This window comes from Phoenix dactylifera, chromosome 14, assembly GCF_051530095.1.
Source record: "Phoenix dactylifera cultivar Ajwa chromosome 14, Ajwa_hap1_PhDact_Kaust_v1.1, whole genome shotgun sequence".
Lineage (NCBI taxonomy): Eukaryota > Viridiplantae > Streptophyta > Magnoliopsida > Arecales > Arecaceae > Phoenix > Phoenix dactylifera.
In genome coordinates this window covers 22,398,362-22,418,137 of record NC_143203.1, presented here as the reverse complement: position 1 = coordinate 22,418,137, position 19,776 = coordinate 22,398,362, and the positions used below count along the sequence as shown (strand labels likewise).

The 19,776-nt window shown below is 37.2% G+C and overlaps 1 protein-coding gene across 3 annotated transcripts; it reads left to right on the top strand.

Moving 5' to 3' along the window:
* Positions 1-159: 159 nt before the first annotated feature.
* On the top strand, positions 160-18,071 carry LOC103705095 (UPF0613 protein PB24D3.06c-like). Of its 3 annotated transcripts, XR_015972949.2 has the most exons (10): positions 175-517; positions 3,437-3,513; positions 4,782-4,887; positions 8,599-8,691; positions 8,793-8,858; positions 11,892-12,037; positions 15,396-15,504; positions 17,217-17,411; positions 17,569-17,633; positions 17,740-17,815. XR_015972949.2 is itself a non-coding variant. In XM_008788709.6 (9 exons), exons 1-9 carry the CDS (start codon positions 299-301, stop codon positions 17,885-17,887), a joined length of 1,029 nt encoding a protein of 342 aa, XP_008786931.3. In that variant the 5' UTR covers positions 160-298; the 3' UTR covers positions 17,888-18,071. The 3 variants fall into 3 exon arrangements, 2 of the variants coding, with proteins under 2 accessions (XP_008786931.3, XP_088566430.1); XM_008788709.6 differs by lacking the exon at positions 17,217-17,411 and having other exon boundaries at positions 160-517; positions 17,740-18,071; XM_088710304.2 differs by lacking the exons at positions 175-517; positions 17,217-17,411 and adding an exon at positions 970-1,563 and having other exon boundaries at positions 17,740-18,071.
* Positions 18,072-19,776: the final 1,705 nt, after the last annotated feature.

Below are 19,776 nucleotides of genomic sequence, written 5' to 3'. Positions count from 1 at the left end.
GAGCCGGTCTCAGGGGTATGGTTGAATGCCGGCTAGCGCATACGGAGAAAACGGACATTCCAAAGCAATTTTAAGTTAAAATATTAATAGCTCTATAATCGTCAGCCGATTGGATCACAGCCATCCATTTGATATTCTCTCATGCTGGACGGATACCCTGAAAAATATCTCCTCAGTCCTCTCCGATCCAACGCCCCTCGCCCCCCATCCAAAAACCTAAAAAAAAGAAAGAAAAAAATATAATTCCTACTTCTCCCCATCGCATGGGCGGGGAAGCAGGAGCAGCCGATCGCTCGCCATGAATCCCTCGATCACGGCTCCCGCCGCGTCCTCCTCCTCCTCCTCGTCCTCTTCCTCCTGGCTTGCCGGTCTCGTCCGCAGCGGCTCCCTCAAATCCGCCGCCGTTTCTGGCGGCGGCGCCTCCTCCATCCCCGCCGCTGCCAACGGCCTCGGCCCCGGCTCCCGCAAGAACCAGCTCCACGGCGTTCTCTTTAAGTACGGCCCCAAGCCTGTCCAGGTAAAAAGCAAAACGGAAAAAAATTTAGGAAAAAGTTAACTTCTTGTTTTTTTTAACAGAACTCTGTAGTAGAATATGCTGATTCGAGCTCTTTATAGCTTTTCTTGATGGTAAATATATGGTTCTTGATCATATGTTTGTAAGTGGGGCTGTTCTTTGATGGATGGGAGGTTAGGGTTTGTCTTTGTCTCCGTGGTTAATTTTGACATGTATGCATTCGCTAGATTTTATTTGGTATTTATCAATTGCGTGGTTTTGATTCTTGGCCAAACTGCAGCATGGTGAGTGTTGTTGGTTTGCTGATGTATGGGGTACCGGTAAGGTAGCATATGGGCCCCTTGTTTGGGACCGTAAACAAAATTCCTGATGTCAGAAAAAATTCGATAAAGTAATCATTTCTTACCGATGGTTATTTTGTTAAATATCTTCTTGATTGCGTCGTGATGCTGGCTGTGCTTCTTCTGTCAAGGTGATGTCTCAAAGGTTGAGTGGCAACTGCTCCATGTTTGCTGTTGGGGATCTTGTCATGTTGTACTTGGTACACGCAATGTTCCCAACTTACATGTATAATTACTCGAGTCAAACGGAAGTTCTAGGATTCTCGTCTTTTAGGAAAGCTGGTTCGGAAAGTCCTGCCTTCTCAATCTTTATCAGGAAAAGACTAGTTTGCCAGTATTTGTCCTTGCAATTCCTACGTACATAGGCACGTGGATTTATTGGAGATGGTGCAGAGACTTAAGATTGGGCAAAGATGGCATCAAGAAGATAGTGGATCGCATATGGTTGATAATGTCTCGAGGTTCTTGTAGGTTGTTGCTGCTTTACTGGAGGAGACTTTCTTTTGTTGCCGAGTCATGCATAAATGAGTTTGGGAATTTGAATGAAGGTAGAATGGGGAAGGCCTTTTTCTCTCCCTTTCTTTCTTCATGACTGCATCAGTAACATACTTGAGGAGGCTGATTGCTTAAGTTGTTTATAAGTAGGGGAGAATGGATGGAGGAATGAGATTCAGTAAAAGAAAGCCTGGATTTCTTGCCTTTTGTTTGGTGAGACATGGTTTATGCCCTTCTGTTTGATGCTCCTATATCTTAAGTTCTAGGAATCAGAAGGATCTAACAGTTAGATGTGCACAAGCAACTGTACCTTTTGTTATTCTTATTTCTCTTCTTTCTTATCAGACTTTTCTCTAATTGATCCATAAGCACATCATATTGGGAGACCCTATTTTATTTTGTATTACTTACATAATTGTTTTTGAACTTATGTCTAGGTTGACATATGTTGTTGCTAGAGGGTGTACAATCACAGTCTCTTAGTCATTATTTATGTTTTTATTAGAGGGTGTACAATCACAGTCTCTTAGTCATTATTTATGTTTTTATTAGAGGGTATACAATAGCAGTATCTTAGTCATTATTGATATAGTTATAATTGGCATAAGTTAGTAATGAAAGTGTGCAGATGCATGGTTTTAGAGTTATATGATCTTAGATAAATCTGCTCTATTATGTTGTGCTCTTCTATTCTTTTCTTCCTATTGTGATTATCACCATCACTATTATGTACTTTTTTCTTTCTTACATTAAATCTCAAACTGATCTGATCGATAAAACCTGATTCGATTTTACTACAAATCTTCGAGGGCTATTTCCTGTCTATTCCATGACTTGTTCGCACGTCACTGTACATTTTGTAATCAATAGCAACTAGGAACTCCAGACACTGCCCTCATATTCATTTTTATTTTATATTAGTATGTTCAAATCCATTCATAATGGAGATCTGATAAGCAAACTTTCTTTTTTTTAATATTATATATATATATATATATCCCACTAACATGAAGCTCGTTTTATAAGATTTGTAATCCGAAATCTGGATTGCTTGTCTTTACTTTATGCTAATACCCTTATTTTCTTGAACTTATTCGTGCCCTTGGATCTCATACTCCTTATTAGACTTATGTATAGGATTCTGTATTGACTTGGTTTATGAGCTTTGGGCCTGAAAGATGAACATATTTCCCTCATCAAACCTTACCTTCTTCCATCTCCATTTGGACTCTTTTCTAGATCTTGGAGAGTAGCTTCTTGGTTTGTGGCCGTAAATTGCTTAAGCAGCAACACATGTAGTATGTTCTACTCGCGCACAAGCATTCCAGGTCTTGTGGCAGGTACTTTTCCCTTTATAGCTACCTCCTATAGAACCTTGATGACTATCCATAGAGCTGATTTCAAATATAGAACCAATTGTAGAAAAGATCTCAAAACGTTACATGCATATGTGAGGTTATATTTTCCCGTACATGGTGCCATCTGGAGAAGAAAAAGACACTCAAATCTGGACACTGATTTTAAGATCTCTCCGACATCTTAGGCGATGGAATCTTTTCTGTTAAGTTAACATGGGGTTAACTATTTTAAATATGGTCAGGAAAGGAAGTGGCTTATTTTCCCTTCTGACAGGCGTTGATATTGTTTTGTGGCAGTGAAAAGCTCATGGTTGAGACTTTCTACAGAACAAATCTGAATTTGACATTTTAATATAGTTGCAGATGACCTATATGTGCACTGCTAACACTAATATGCAGACACTAATATTTGGCCTTCATGTTCTCCAATATTATGCCAGTCAACTTGTTACCCTCCGAATCAAGTGATTTTGTTTCTGGGGACTGCATCAAAGCATTTGCAGATGACTGATTTTGTTTGTTAATGAAGTCAATGATGTAGTGCGCTGAGATTTGTGAATTTGCCCCAGTGCCTTGGGAAGGGCCAGCATATCTTTTCATAATGACCATGGTTTCTTCTTTATACACTATAGCATCTACAATGGTGCCTTGTTCAAGATATATAATATTTCCAATACTTGGTTGTATGATATTCTCATTTTTCCCATGGAATATTTTTTTTCTCACAGGTGGCATTCAAAACCGGCGATTTTAACCAACAAGTCATTTTTATTGGTGGATTGACAGAAGGACTTTTGGCAACTGAGTATATCAACATTCTTCTGAGACATATTTTCCTGTTTCATTCATTGTTTTCATCAATTAATTTTTATGTCTTATATACTGCCTGGCTATCGTGTCGTTTTTAGTCTCTTAAAAATAATATTAGTTTTTAAAACACATATTTGATCCTAACATGAAATGCCACTAACTTAGAATATTCTTACTTAAAGCAATCTAAACCAAATAGGATGATGGCGTTTGGCCCTGGTTCAACACGGTCTGAGATGGGATCAGGTAGTCCGGGGACTGTGTCCACCGTTGCTCGATCCAGTTATTAATATTTGTTTTTGCTTGGATCCAACTTCTTATTAAGTAATTTGGTCAGTTGAGACTTTTCTTTTCGTAGTAATCTATATTGATATTATCATTTTTTTTTTGAATATTAGGCTGATTTATATTTTGCACTGATTGAACATTGCTCAATAGGGAATGGGTCTAACCTGTGGATTTGACAAATACATTCTGTACTGCTTTTGGGTTTGTACTTGGTGTAATCTTGGTTGGCTTGCATCTGTAATGAGAAACGAGTGTTTTTGTTATTTTGTCCCTTTCCATACAGTAGCCAATGACACTGTAATGTTCTGATATATTCTCCTTATTAGCTCTTACAAACTTTATAGATCATGTCTCTGATTGGTGGTCATCTATAAGCTTTTGCGGATCTTAAAGTATTCTCATATATTATGTGGAGCAAGAAAAAGTTTTCTAGGTCCAGTTCCCCCAATAAAGGCATCCAAGAACATGTTACTGCTATAGTTGGTTACTAACAATGCATGAATTTTACCACCTGACACTAGTGTCCTGTTATTGTGTTTAAATTTAAACTGTATTTTGAATCAAAACTCTGGTAATGTGACCTTCTTAGCTGTAAGAAACTCATCCATTTAAAACATTTTTAGTCATTAATATTCTTATTTAGTTCTTACCTCACTGAAATCTGAAGTTCTTTCCCACATCATGTTGAATTGTGCAAGCTTGGGTAAATTGGTTTTGGTCGACCTAAAACACTTCCTGAAATTTAAATTATCACTTTTTCTATAAATAGATTCGACTTTGGATTTTGATGAGGGGTTCCTGACTCTAATGGTGTTAACTCTGCAATATTCCTAGAGAAAATTTCCTAGATTCAATTTTTTCCTTGTTATTAATGGATGAAAATGCGTGTAATATAACTATTTATAGATGTAAATTCACACTATGTTTTATTGATATAATTTCTTTCTAGTGTTCAGAAATTTCGCTGTTTTGCAGGTATTTGGAACCTTTGTCAATTGCCTTGGAGAATGAGAAATGGTCCTTGGTGCAACCCTTACTTTCTTCATCTTATGTTGGATATGGCACTTCCAGCTTAGAAGAAGTATGATTTCTTAAATTGGCTACTGGATTACTGATGCCATCTAGAATTATTTTTTTTAACATAACATTTTCTTTATTTAATTAGACTAGTGATAACTTCAAGAGCAAAGCTAATATTATATACTCCATTGCACAAGTATCTCGACTATACCTTTTGCCAAGCAAGTCTGAATAAGTTCACACAGTTGAAAGTTTTGTTTTAAAAAGTGGCATCATTTTGTACTATAATATCTTAAAAACACTGGTCAGGCATATCAAAAAGTTGATCGTAGCACAATGGATTTGTACCATGGTTGATCTGCTACAGATTGGCAAAAAATTGAGAAAATGATGCTTAAAAACCATGAAAGATAGGAAAGTTAAACTGAATGGAGCACATGAATTGTGTGGTTGAGGTAGTCAGGAAAAATTAGGGGAGGTATAAGAATTATATTATATTCCATTTGTCAAATCTGCTAATTATTTTTTTGTTTTTTTGCTAATTATTATTTCATGATAATTTATATCGAGCTATAAAATATTTCAGAATATTTGAAAATTCTGAATAGTTCTAACATAGATGACTGTGCATGTTTGACACACTAAATCTGTTGGCACCATTTTGTTATTCCTAGTGATCTCGAAGCTTTTTAATCCAAAGAGAACTAAACTCATGCATGTCTGAGAATAAATCATTGCTTTGAAATGACATATTTCCTGATGATGAGATTAGACTTATTGCTAACAATTGTTCAACATATTTTTGGAACAAAATTGCAAAAGACACTATCCTGTCATTTAAAGTGTTGAAGACCCTCTCAAGGGCATCCTGAGGAGTTTTTAAGTTATTCGCTCATTTTGGGTATTCTTGGTAGATGCTGTTGAGGATCAAAATGTTTATTCGTTGATGATCTATATCTCCGGGAGGATTTGCACTGAAATATTCATAACTCCTAAAGACCTTCTTACTAATTAACTTTAAACTTTGTTCTACTAATAGAAAGCAATCTCACTAAATTCATTGCACATGATCAATACAAATATTATGCAAGTATGACATAATAAACTTTACCTCGTCATGCCATTTGGATGCAGAAATAATATTTGTGATAATTAAGAGGTTCTTATCTTGTGCTTGATTTATGAATTTAGACTTTAGAGGTCCAAGGAAGTGAAGTTTCTAAGATGGTTTTCTTGGTTTGGAAGCTTGTGATGCAATTAAGTTGGCAGGAGTTATGCTGCAAGTGCAGCATTCATAGTCTAAGAAAAGCTTCTGGAAGCAATGGTTGCAATAAGCAGCAGCAAGAAGGAAGCTGCTGTTGGAGTGATTTTAAAGAGTTTTAAAATGAATTCCTGTTCATATCAACCGTTGTCTAGGAGAATATCTTAATGTTGCAGCACTGTGAAGTGCTTAATGCTGAAGATGCTCTATTATTAATTTGTAGTAAGAGTAATATCGGGCAGAATACTTGTGTTAGTAGGCATCCAGGTGGCAAAGGAGTTTTCTTTTCCCTAGTGGGTTGTAGGGAAGCTTTAGTTTTTTTGAGTAAAAATTAGAATAAAAATAATTTGATAGAAGAGTTAAAAGTAAAATATAATTAATTTAATTTTCAATCAGAGGTCTGGGTATGTTTAGGATTTCACTTTCCTATTGAATTAAGTTTGATTCAAAGAGCATGGTCAGGTTGCAAAGAGTGGAGACTTGATATTTTAGTCATTCAATTCAGTGAAGATTAAATTTTTTGGATCTTTTCCCATCTAAACAATTAGGAGCCCATCATGTTCCGTTCCCTTTATTCAAATACCTCCTATTATCTAGTACCTTTCCGTCTTTTATATCACTTTATATCTATTTGGCATTACATCCAATCATTCAAATCACCGGTACTGAAGTCCATACTGATATTTCATTGGGTTGATACGATATCGGGACTATATAGTTCTGAGTCACCTGACTCTTGGGAAAATTCTGTGTCTCAGTATCGTGCTGAGACCCTTTTTCTGTGGTTTTATTATTTTTTAAAAATTTTAATTTTAAGTAAATTTTTAGTGAATATTTTTTATTTTTTCATGCTTAAATGAATTTTGAGGTGGTTCAACATATGTATGGTGCCAATATTGGTACCAGCACCCACTACCTTTTTCTTTCTCTTCCTCCTCTCCCTTCTCTCTCTCCCCCCCTCCCTCTTCCTCCCCCTCTCTCTCTCCCCCCCATTCTCTTTCTCGGTCTCCCACCCATAGCAAACGTGTGACCGGAGGAAAAAGGAAAGAGCGCAAGGCGTCAAAGCTCTCTTTCTCCTTTTTTTTTTCCAAATGTGGTGACCTGGTCGGTTCGTGCTCAGTACCAACCAACCTGGCCCTGGTACAGGCATGTTCCAAAACACTTTTGGCTGGGTTATGAATCCAATTAAGGATCAGCATCCCGCACCCGGTACTGGTGCTTGTTTTCCTTTATAGTGGTGCGGTACCAACGGTATCCATCTTGTTTCAGAGGGTCTTTAAGTCTTGATCTCAATAAGCCTTCTTCATTCTAATTCTTTGTGTCTTTCTTCTTCCAAATCAACCATTTATTTTTAGATTAAAGAGACTGGTTGCTACATTTAAGGGCAAAGGAATTGCATGGATAATTGTGCACTGGACTCTCTTTGTCACTGCCCCATCATATTGTGTATATATATATATATCTATTAACTTTGTTACCAAAAGAAGTGTGTAACCTCCATTTCAAGTAGTCATAAATTCCAACTCTTGCACAAGAGATCTTCAATGCCGATAAGCAACAGGGTGGAACACGGAGAGAGAGAGAGAGAGAATGTATTCTTTCTGTATTTGTTTATTTGGTTGATTTTGGCAAACCTTTTAATCTAACCACGTATTTTAAATTGGTCAAGGACAAGAAATTGTTGAAAACGAAAGGTAGAGAATTGTAACGGTTGTCTAAAGAGTTATTATTTGAACTTTGCAAAAGGTGATTTTTTTTCTTTTATTTTTTTTTGAAAAGAAATTCTGTTGAAAGTCTTGACGTTGCTGGAGCTCAAAATATTCAGGAATAAAGAGACGTTGAAGAGTATGAGGGACATTTGATATGAGGGTTGGCATACAACAAAATTTAGAGAATTTTAGAAAACAATAGTGTATTTGTAAAACCCATGATTTATGTATGGAAACATACAATCTGTACTCATGATAGAGTTTGGGTCAGACCTTTGATAAAAAATTCACATAGTTATTAAGAAATCTTCTACTAATTTTTGAAGTTGGAAGTTTGTGACTGGAGTTGAATCTTGGTTGTTCTTGATACAAAGTCACAGTTAGTTTTTGATGTATTTTGCTATCACAGATCGATAAATGTATGCAGGTAATATGGTCAGGTAGGGAATAGTTTTATTTTCCTCGCCAGCACAAGTAATGATTATTGATCTAACTACATTACTCTAGATTTTAAACTTCAAGAAATAAACATATAGTAGAATTCATATATGAAGTCTGGTAGTAGATATGCTTCTAAGTATGTGCCATAACTTTTAGCTCCTACTAAACTTTCTATTACATTTAATATGATCTAATATGAGGTTGACATGATTAAGCACGATTTCTTGAGTAACCTTATTACTTATTTAAACATAAAGTAAATTTAGATTCTGCTAGCATATTTCATGTATATGTTATTTTTTTTCTTCATTTGAATACATATATTATTGCGCTAACTCTGTTTTCTGATTGTGTATCAAAGGACTCCTTGGAGATAGATCAGCTTATTGGCTACTTAATAAATAAGGAAAACTCGGAGGGTGTTGTGCTGCTTGGGCACAGTACTGGTTGCCAGGTTCATATATGTGAAATTCAAACATTTGGTTGAAGCTTATCTTGCCTTACCATCTAGACACATGTCAAGTATATTAACTTGACCCACGAACACTTATACAGGATATTGTGCATTATATGCGCACAAATTTTGCATTCTCCAGAGCGGTTCGTGGAGTCATTTTACAGGTATTTTCTTATTTGTTATATATTTTCTACATTTATGGCTCCGTATGAATTAAGAATGTCCTAAGTTAAAAAAATTGTCAATTATATCACAAAATTTGCAAGTTCATCAACGCCACTGTTTCTTAAATTTTTAGGAAATGTGGGGGAGTTTGTCATGTTCTTTTTCAATCGATAGAAGAACAAGCAAGGTTGCAGGGAGGTTATATAAGCTTTATCTCCCACCCGGTCAAATTCTTACCCAAAACATAATAATGCTGTACCAAAAAGAGGAAGTGATTTATATGTTGGAAGACTAAAAAATAACCAAACAAATGAAGTGTCTTAGGCTGATAATTCTCCTGGCTGATTCTCCTAAAAGGTTTCCCAGTTTGAAGCACATGAAGAAAGCCCAAAGAACCTTATAGCTCCACATTGAGGGGTTGTCTTGCCTATTGGACATCCTCGACAATAGTCATCTTTATTTTAGAATTGCTTTAAAAAGATTCTGTCAATTCTTTGATCGAGATCATCCAACAAAAAGCTAAGGGTGTCACCTGAGTGCACCAAGTACATCCTTCAACAAGCTGATGTGGAGGCAGGCAGCTGATACAGTTACAAAGTCTGCATAGGTTGCTGTTGCTGCCTTCCTTGACAACAAAAAAAACCTGTAAGGCCTGATTCAAGGAAAATAATTCTCAATGTTTTATCCTCAAGGAAGTTATCCATGAACTAACCATCCTGCCTCATAAGTCAGCATTTTGTTCTTATAAGCTAGCTACATCAGTAATTGCTTATAGTCATAGCAAAGGGCACCTTCTGAACCTGATCGTCAAAGTCTCAGGACATCCGATTCCTGTCATCATGGATAATTGAGAATCAAATAAAAAATACCTGTTGTCCCATGTCAGCACCAGCTGTCTTTTATTCTGAGGAGATGTCTTCAACCAGGACTGACTGTCTCATGACTCTCATCCGCTCAATAATCAGGTGCTCTGATATCTATCTGAAGTGAGGCCATTTGGTGTCCTGAAACTGAAAGGGCACCTTCTGAACCTGATCGTCAAAGTCTCAGGACATCCGATTCCTGTCATCATGGATGATTGAGAATCAAATAAAAAATACCTGTTGTCCCATGTCAACACCAGCTGTCCTTTATTCTGAGGAGATGTCTTCAACCAGGACTGTCTCATGACTCTCATCCGCTCAATAATCAGGTGCTCTGATATCTGACTGAAGTGAGGCCATTTGGTGTCCTGAAAGAACCACGAAAGCCAACTGAGCGCACTGTACACAGAGAAAAAAGTAGTATCTCCTCTGTTTTCTTTGAACTGAACCCCAATCTCAAAGCAAAGTTTCTTCGTTTGAAGGGTAAAAATGCTTATTGATCTTCTTGCATTGTTGCTCATTTAAGGGGTATATTAGTTATGAATTGGATGTCAAGCCTCTTATGATCTGCAATTCTCCAGTCACTTACACATTTTATCTTTAAGTTCAGAATACCTGATTTCAGGGGCAATTTCCACCGATGTCTGGTTCACGTGTTTTCGGTAGAACTGAGGTATTATGGACAAAATTAACCAAGGCTATTGTAAATCAGAGTACAAAGAGTGAGAAATTCATGAAACATAGGAGAAAAGACACGCCTTTTTAATCATCTTAAGCATGTCTAGATTAATGATTATAGTCTTCAAACTTCTGACATGACTATCTTGATTTATTCAAAAAAGTTACTGGTGTATTTTTCAGCTGCTAGGATCATATGTCTATAATTGCTACAATTATGATGTGTTAGTTAGTGCCGTTCTTGTGCAAATCCACTACTAACAGATAACTTGTTAGGGCTTTACTATTATAACCAAGGATAAATCAGTGAAATACTTTTCAATGACAAAATACACATTATAAACTTAATAAAAAATTCAAGGTTGATGGACTTCTCTTTTGCTTCTAAATGCTTTCTTTCTTAGATACTAGCCTTATAGGGCTGGAAGTGGGCTGTGCTAGGACAGGTCGCGCCCTTTTTGAGCCTGCCAAATTTTTTTTCAGGCGTTAGGCGAGGACAAAGATCAAAAAAGATTTCCTAGATCAAGCCCGAGCTTGATCCGAGATTGACCTAAAGCCCCAATAGGCCCAACCAGAATTGAGCTCGAGCAAACTTTGCTCGAGTCTAGCAACCCCCACCTAGTGGCCGTGTATGAGACCAAATCCTAGGATGGAGTTGACTAGGTCGATGGAGAAGAGGTAGAGGGAGTTGGTGGGGGACAGCGGGGCAGCAACAAGGTACTTGTGAGGTGTTTGGGAGGAGCAAGGGAAGGAGATCTAGAAGCGGAGGTAGAGGGGATGGGTGCTAGGTTTGGGCCATCGGTGGTTGGGGTAACGAGGGTGAGGAGTAGATCTCGAGAGTAGAGGGAAGTGGTGTCGGAGTTATGAATGACAGCGACAAGGAGCAAGTGAAGGCTAGGGGAAGGGGGAGGGTGGAAGCCTCCAGATGGTATCCATGAGCCTGGGAGGGGCTTTACATGTTGAGGTGGGTGGGGGGCGAGGAGGGAAGGGAGGATGAGGGTGAGGAGCTTGAGTCACGGAATGAAGACAAACGTAGAGAGAAGGGTGGGAGAAAGAGGTGGAGAGAAGAGTAGGAGAGAGAGCGTGCGGGTCGGGGAATATGGGTTAGGGTTAAGGTTAAATGGGTTCAAGTGGCGGACCAAGCCCGGTCCGGCTTTGGGCTGGGTTCGGGTGAGGTTAAGTTTTTGTTCGGGCTCTACAACTTGTGCCCCAACCCAACTTGAACCCTTTTAGGCCATGCCAAAACCCAAGCTGGTATGACCCAACAGGCCTCGAGCCAACTTGAACCCACTTCTAGCCCTATATGCGTATTATTTCTATAATTACAGACATTAAGCATAACTAATTTCCACATTTTTATCCCCCTATCTTTCATTTAAAAATTCACTATTTGGTAAAATGGCAACGATTCTTTGAGGAATGTATGCTGCCAAAACTGTGTATATAATTGTCATTAATATCTTATATGCTTAATTTGATATAACTGATCAGGCCCCAGTTAGTGACCGGGAATACAGGGCAACTCTTCCCGAAACTGCTGTGATGATAGACTTGGCAGCAAAAATGATAAGTGAAGGTAGGGGAATGGAATTAATGCCCAGAGAAGCAAATCCAGATGCCCCAATAACTGCCTACAGGTGAAAATTACAGCAGTTCCATTGTTTAATATTTGCTCTTACTCTTTATGATTGTGCTAACAATGTTCTCTTTAAATCATTTAAGCTGATTTACGTATGAATAATCAAATTCTGTTGACCTTTGGTTTCAAGGAACTTCTGCCATTACCTTCCACCATGCTATGTTGTAGGTTTGTAGCCCTGATATAGACATACATTTCAAAATGGCTTGTCTTCTACTACCGGATTCTAAAATCATCTTTAATTTTCACATTTTTTATGCTATTCTATTAAAAGGTCCATGATCTTCAGCAGATTTTGCTCTACTTGTGTTTACTAAAAGAAATTAATTGGTGTTTGACATGCCAAATCATGAAATGCAATATTTGCCACTTGTTACTATTCCATTTGAGCACTGCCAATATTTAATATCTTTATCTTGTACCAATGGATGTGGATTTTACATATTCATTTTGAGGTTTGTAGAACATGTTAGTTGGCTAACAGCTTAATCGTTCGGGTGAAAGGAACTCAAACTAAATTCTGATTTATAAGGATACCCATTATCCAATGCTCATACTATAGAATGGTGGGTATATGGAACATGGATACATTTCATGATCATCAATCCAATGCAAAGGTTAGAGACTACAATATATGGATTTTGATTTCGGCATTTTTTAATTATGTTCAATAGTTTAGATATTCAAATTGGATGACCTATCATTGATTTTGAAGAACAAATGACTATCTCAGCTATCCTGTTTAGAGCACCCTAGCTCTACTCTCTCTCCATATATACAATGGTATGCTAAACCGGCCCGTACTGGACTGGTCCGATATGGCGGTGGAAAACGGTTTCGGCCCCAAAGAGGCCGGAACCGAGCGATATAGAAGTGTACCAGTGCGAACCGGACCGGTTTGCACCTGTACGGCTATCTTCTTGTCGCTTTAAGCTCTTGCAAGTCTTGGTCCGGTTCACACCGGTACGACTATCTTCTTGTCACTTTAAGTTTCTGCAGGTCTTGGCCTCTTCTTGTCACCCTTTTCCTTCTCTAATCTCTTCAAATCTGATTCGACCTTCAAGGCTCCTTCCAGCACATCTTTATAACTACTGAAGAGGTGAGATGACAAACGAGATCGAATCGGATATCTCAGACCTTGTTCAAATCTATTAGCCTTGCTCCTTTCGAACTCTGAGAGTTGGGGATAGAGTCGGCCTAATTTGTTAAATTTGTTTGCATGCTTTAATATTGTCATGTCATCCTTCTGCCCCAAAACCAAGAACTCATTCTCTTTTGCTAATTTCACTGACTTAGAAAAGTATTGATCATAAAATATTTTCTTAAACTCTTTCCACGTCAGCTGGTCATCCTTATTTCCATTAGCAGCTTTTATAGTAGTCCACCAAAACTCGTTGTTTCCTCTGAGCATCGGTATGGCCATTCTAATTTTTACGTTATCGGAATACTGCAGTGGATCAAACATCTTCTCCATCTCCTGATTCCCTATGGGTAGAGAATCAGCTCCACCCTTAAACATCGGTGGGTTAAGCCTTCTGAATCTCTCGTAATAGGACTCTCGAGGTGGTGTAGGTCTAGGAGTGGCCTGCATTTGCTGCTGTTGCTGAAGGAGCTGAGCCACTATTTGGCATTCTCCAACAATGTCTACCCTAGTGGCTGGGGCATTTGAAACTTGCTCAACTGGCTAGTTGGCATCTCCTTTCGTGGTCACTCTTGCTCCTCTTTTTCTTGCAGCAAAATTTGCTAAAACCTCCTCTTCTCTGTTGCTTATTATCACCTATTAAAATACTAACATTAATCAATTTTTATGGTCGAGCAACAATAAAATTAAGAATATCTATCTTTTCTTATTCAACTATGCGGAACCTAACTAAACGAGACCTAACTACCCATTGCTAAACTTTTAAGTTTTACCCACAATTAAACCTATTGCTCTGATACCATATTGTCACAACTCAAGACCTCACCCAAAAAGGCTAGACGGAAAGTATTGTTTGTGTTTCTTGATATTGTATAAGTATCCAAGATTTACCCAGCAAATAACCGATATGGAACTAAACACACACCCGCACAGGTCCTCACATAAATAATATCAGAGCGGATCCAGCTCATAAGCTATGTGGACGAAGGGGTACTATAGCACGAATTTGTTGGGGCTGACCACGTGCTGATCGTGATGCTTGTGATTAGATTTATATGGATTTGAAGTTTTAGCCGGACGAGGACGTCGGGACTTATACGGGGGAAATATGTGAGAACTCGTGCGGGCGTGTGTTTAGTTCCATATCAGTTATTCGTTGGATAGATCTTGAGTACTTATACAGAATTAAGGAACCAAATAATACTTTCCGGCAAGCTTTTTTGGATGAGGTCCTGAGTTATGACATAAAATACCTTCATGCTTATTTGTTTTTATTGTAGTTGACTTTTTAATGGAAGGTTTAGCATGTTATCTCGAGTGTACCATGGAAGGCTTAGCACGTCATCTTGAGTGGTACACTCGAAGTGTTAAAACTTAAAATATATTTTCCTTTTTTGTTTTGCTGCATAAATGTCAGGTTGCTGGACATAACTTTTCTTTTATTACACACAAGGGAGCATTCAATCATCACCAATTGCTAAAATAACAACATACACCATCACCCATCTCTTCCTTCTCATGTTCCTGTTTCACTCAACTTGTTTTTTAGAGCCCTTTTTATTGTGTAATATTTTGAGTCATACAACATAGTAAATCTCATTCTATAAATTTTTTACTTTAGGTCATCAAGGCGTGCGTCAATCACATAATACCATAGAAGCACCTCTCTATTAAATTTTTTAGGCATTCAACCAAGGGGCATATCGCTATCGGTACATTACCAGTACGATACTTAAATCACGGGTTGATAATGCCCTATTCCTACAAAATCAACATATTTCTTCTCACACTCGTTAATTACCCTGGGCATGAAGTGCACTTGCCAAATATAATTTGGCACTGCAAAAATGCTCTGCTAGCACAGCTGTGAATCCTATAACTATCTTGTGTTAAATGCCTGATAGTAATAATGATATCATTACTGCGACCACATGTCAAGTAGTGATTCACCAAAATTTCACCATTATCAGATTGAGCAGACCATTCAAGCCTTCATACGGAAACTGCATTAATTGAGATATAGTTCATGATTAAAATGGCTAGATGTCTTCATAAAGAAGGCTTTCAGCTAGTCTGCTAGGGAGGAGCTAGCAAGTATTGATGTAAATCTCTATTATTCTCTTGGTTGTACTGTCACTTTGTAACCACATTTCCTGGTTGTACGCATGTGTGTTTTCGTTAATCTTTTCTACTGATATTCCAAAGTAATTAAAAGGTACCATTCACTTTGCGCATACATGGGGGATGATGATATGTTCAGTTCAGATCTTAGCGAGGACCAGTTGAGATTGAGACTTGGTCACATGACAAGTACACCTTGCCAGGTAATCACTCTTTTATATCTGTTTTTGTTTATTGAGTTTGCTATTTTTCAATGCATAATGTGTTTCAACAGTACTTCATATCATGCCGAATCAGGGCATGGCATTAATTTTTTGATTGGTTACTGCCTGATGAAGTGTTCATGTTTTCATTTTCATCGTCATTTGTACTGAATAAAAGAATAGAACTGTTGCATTTGTATGATTTACTTTCAAGGCAGTTTTTCCTTCTTGCCACAACTAGCATTGTTAAGGATGCTGATAGCATCAATGATGAATCAATGAATTATGTTAAGATCCGCAAAAGCATGAAGAAGTTTTATGCTTGCTTATTTTGTGCATTCGGTATGGGGGAACTCAACACCTGGTCCTTTGATTGTCATTCTATGTTTAGTCCATAAAGGTTTTTATTTTGCATTTAGTCGTTAAACACAGTTTGAACATCAGTCCATCCAATTATTTGTTTAATTTCATGCAAAAGACTTCTTTAGGAACAGTCTGTGATGCATGGTTATGCGAAACCATCATGATAATCAGCAAAATGCATTCTGCATAACTTTTATATTGTTTTAGGCTATCTTTTTGGCTATAAATTTATTGTAAAAATCCGTCGTCCAACCACTCTCTCGAGCATCATTCTTTTGAAGCAATTAATATTTTTTTTGATGTTGTATGAACACCATCTTTGGCTTGTCTCTTATCCTTTCAGTTATTATTTCTCAATCTGAATTCTTTGTACTCAGCGCTTTTAATTTCAACACCAAGGTTCTCTCAACTTCTAATTGTCCTGTTCACTGTCCTATTAGGCTTTCTGCATTTACATCGATTTATGTTGGTGCAAGTTGTTTGCCGTTCATATTTCATTCTAGAATAAAAGGGTCTCCTATTGCTTGGAGCTCTCACCACTGCGTAGTCTATGGAGGGTCAGATGTGCACAGTCTTACCCCCTCCTAGGGAGAGACTGTTTTTGAGTTCCGAACCTGTGACACCGAAGTCAATAGAGTAACCTTATTGATTTGTGCCAAGGCCTACCCTCATTCTAGAAAGCAAACAAAGTACTCCCTCCCTCGCTCTTCTCGTGTTAGTTTGGCATTTCATCATGGTATCTAAATTTCCAGTATTCAAAAGTCATTCTTAAATGCATAGTATCATTAACCGATAATGGACTTGCTATTCGGTTTTGTAGCATCAAGGCCACACCTGAATTTTCTCCAGAATCTGGTCTAGCGAGTTTCCCCCCTTGATATTTTTTTCTTCAACAAATTGTTGCAGTCAAATTTGCTAATTTTCTTTCATCATGTTTGGGTTAACCTGCTAGATGTGCATTGCCTAGTGTCTTTTAAAATATTCGTAGGTGCGCTATCATTATCACCTTTTTCTCAATTCTTCAGCGACTGATAATTGTGTCTGTTCAAAAATTATTTTGTTCTAATGAAGCATCAATATTTTATTTACATCTTTTCACAGCTGTTATGCAACTTCACACTAAAGCTACTGCTTCAGATCCCTCAACTATAAGTGGCTCAACCTATTAGAATGATTCACAAAATCTTGGTTTATAAAAGCCTGAAACAAGTTAGCAGTAAAGCTTAATAGATCAAATCGGTAGTATTTAGTAATATATTTAATTTAGTGCTGGTCCTCGTCTTTTTTAAGTTCCTAGTCAATAATATTTGTTTGTGGTTGCATGAGACTTCTCATTACTGGCTCTTTAGATTTCAGCTGGGGATCCAGATAGAGATGTTTTATCATCTCAATTCCTTACACTAGAACAATCAATCTCCTGGACAAACATATTGCCTTCGGCAGTACGGGCCACCATGTGAAGTAATTGGGTAACTAAATTAAGCGTTCTGAGTTGCACCAATGGAGGATAAAGTTGTGACTGTTTTACTTTGTGGAATAATTGGGTAACTAAATTAAGCCTTCTGCTTTACTTTGTGCTGTAAAATTTGCAGAATGTTGTAGACTCTGGGATTCTTTTAGCTAGCGTTCATTTTTGAGGTTCCTCCTACTTTCTGGTACAAAATATTGTTTTAAATTGTGTTTCTGATTATTTGGCTGCAGGTTATTTTCTCCATGGCTGATGAGAATGTGCCAGACTATGTTGATAAGAAAGCACTGGTAGAAAGGTAACAGTTCTCAAGCTCATCCTACAGCTTAAGGATGTCATATAGTTATTGATGAACCACTTCTTATCGGAGGTGCATGAATCACCTAGTTTGCATAATCCTGCAGACTATGTCAGGCTTTGGGAGGTGCCGAGAAGGTTGAAATTGAATGGGGAAATCATTCTCTCTCTAATAGAGTGCAAGAAGCAGTTCAGGCCATCCTAGATTTTGTTAAGAGGGAAGGACCGAAAGGATGGGATGATCCGTGGAACTAGATTTCTGCATGTTTGTGTCTATATATACATATATTTTGAATTCGATTTCCTTTTTTTTCTATGTATACCTTTTTCTCATTTGCCTTCTTTACTCACCTTTTTTTTTGTATGTCTGTCCAGATTTTATTACTTGATTGTTGTTGAGTATTATTAATTTATGATTTTCTTGTGATTATTTTGCCAACTGCGTGCATTTGAGTACAAGTCAAAAATCAACCTGATTGTCTTCTCCGGAACTAATTTTTCTGTTTCTACATCTATAATTCAACTTTACTGAAGTGCGGGTTACGTTAGTCAAGGTTAATCAACAAGCAATCCATTTGTGTATTATGAGTTTTCTGACTCGATGTAAGAGTGATAGACTGCTTATTTTCGGTCAATCCATTTGGGGTGCCTGCATACCTAGTTTATATCTAGGTCAAGAAGCCAAACACTAGTCAAAAATACTTATTAGGTTTAATAATTAAATCTTAAATATGTTTTTGAATGTGGAAGGCGTCTTTGAGTTTGTAGACATCATTAATTATAGTTCAGTATGTCTCTTAAAAGTTTATAAAGGCAATTATGATATGTCTTTCAAAATGTACTCATGTATTAATATAAAAAATATAAATATTTAATATGGTTTTATGTAGAAAGTGAGTCTATGAAATATCTATTTGAATCTAGTGGTGGATGCTTTCTTCTCTTTTATACAATCTTCTGTTACATGTGTTTAACTCCGTATAATTCTAGCATCAATTGCTACTACGACATCAACTTGATTTCTCGTTATGTTCTTGGTTTTTTTTTATCTTTAGAAAACATCCCATTTCTCAAGTGTTGGTTTGCACCAACAACGAGCATGATAAATTTCGACTCTACGGAGGGCTATCTTGTCAATATGAAGAATGCTCAATTCAAACAGAAGGAAGACTAGATGAAGGATTTAGAGAACAAGCAAACCGATTTAAAGAACAAACAAGATATTTTAAGAGTACCTTGATCAACTTAAAGCTATGGTTTTTCAATTTATTGCAGTTGAACTTTCTTTTAATGATCAACCATTAGAAGTGATTATTCCATACTATATCAGCCTCAGGACAAAGAGCTAATAGAGGAAACAAATGAAGTTTGATTTTTTCCCTGAAGTTCTGAAACTGTATTACCATGCCTTCCTAATTCTCCTTCTAAAGCTTAGGTACTTCCTCTTATTGTTCTTGAACCTCATACTGCTCAAATTTCTATGTCACCTATGGCTTGCCATTAGTTCCACGTCGCCTAAGTTTCATTCGAGTGGGGAATTTGATAGTTTAAAGTTCTATTGGAAAACAAAACTTGGAAGTTCTGGAAATTGAATTTCACCTTTCAAATTTGGATACTCAAATTTAGTAAGTGGTGATTGGGAAATGCTTTATACTCAAATTTAGATACTCACTAGATCATCTGTCACAGCATTCTTATCTCCCCATGAAAGCACCAAGATCGTTCATTACCGTATTGCAAATTATGTGCCAGAGATTTTACATGGTATCACTTGAAGGACAAGGAATTTGTAAAGCATTTATCTTCGAAAGAACTTAAGGACGAGTTCTATGCTGCAGAAAGTTTTTGACATCCAAGCAATGGACTACTTATTTTAGACCAGCCCATTTGGAGTGCTTATATAGCTAACCCATCTTTTAGTCTAAGTCAGTCAAGGTTGGTCAAACAGTATTTGTTAGGTCACTTAACAATATTAGGTCTTAAGTATGCGTTTATGAGATGCGAAAAAGTACATTTCGAGTTTCTACACATCATTAACTATATTTTAGAAGGTAGTCATACATTAATGTAATATTTGAATTCAAATATTCAATCCTGGTCTTAGAAACCAGTATTTTATGTATGGATCCTTGAAGAACGCTGTA

Coding starts and splice junctions, on each gene's coding strand:
- LOC103705095 (XM_008788709.6), top strand. CDS start 299: ATGAATCCCTCGATCACGGCTCCCGCCGCGTCCTCCTCCTCCTCCTCG. Junction 3,514..4,781: donor GAAGGACTTTTGGCAACTGA/GTATATCAACAT, acceptor GCTGTTTTGCAG/GTATTTGGAACCTTTGTCAA. Junction 17,634..17,739: donor AAGAAAGCACTGGTAGAAAG/GTAACAGTTCTC, acceptor ATAATCCTGCAG/ACTATGTCAGGCTTTGGGAG.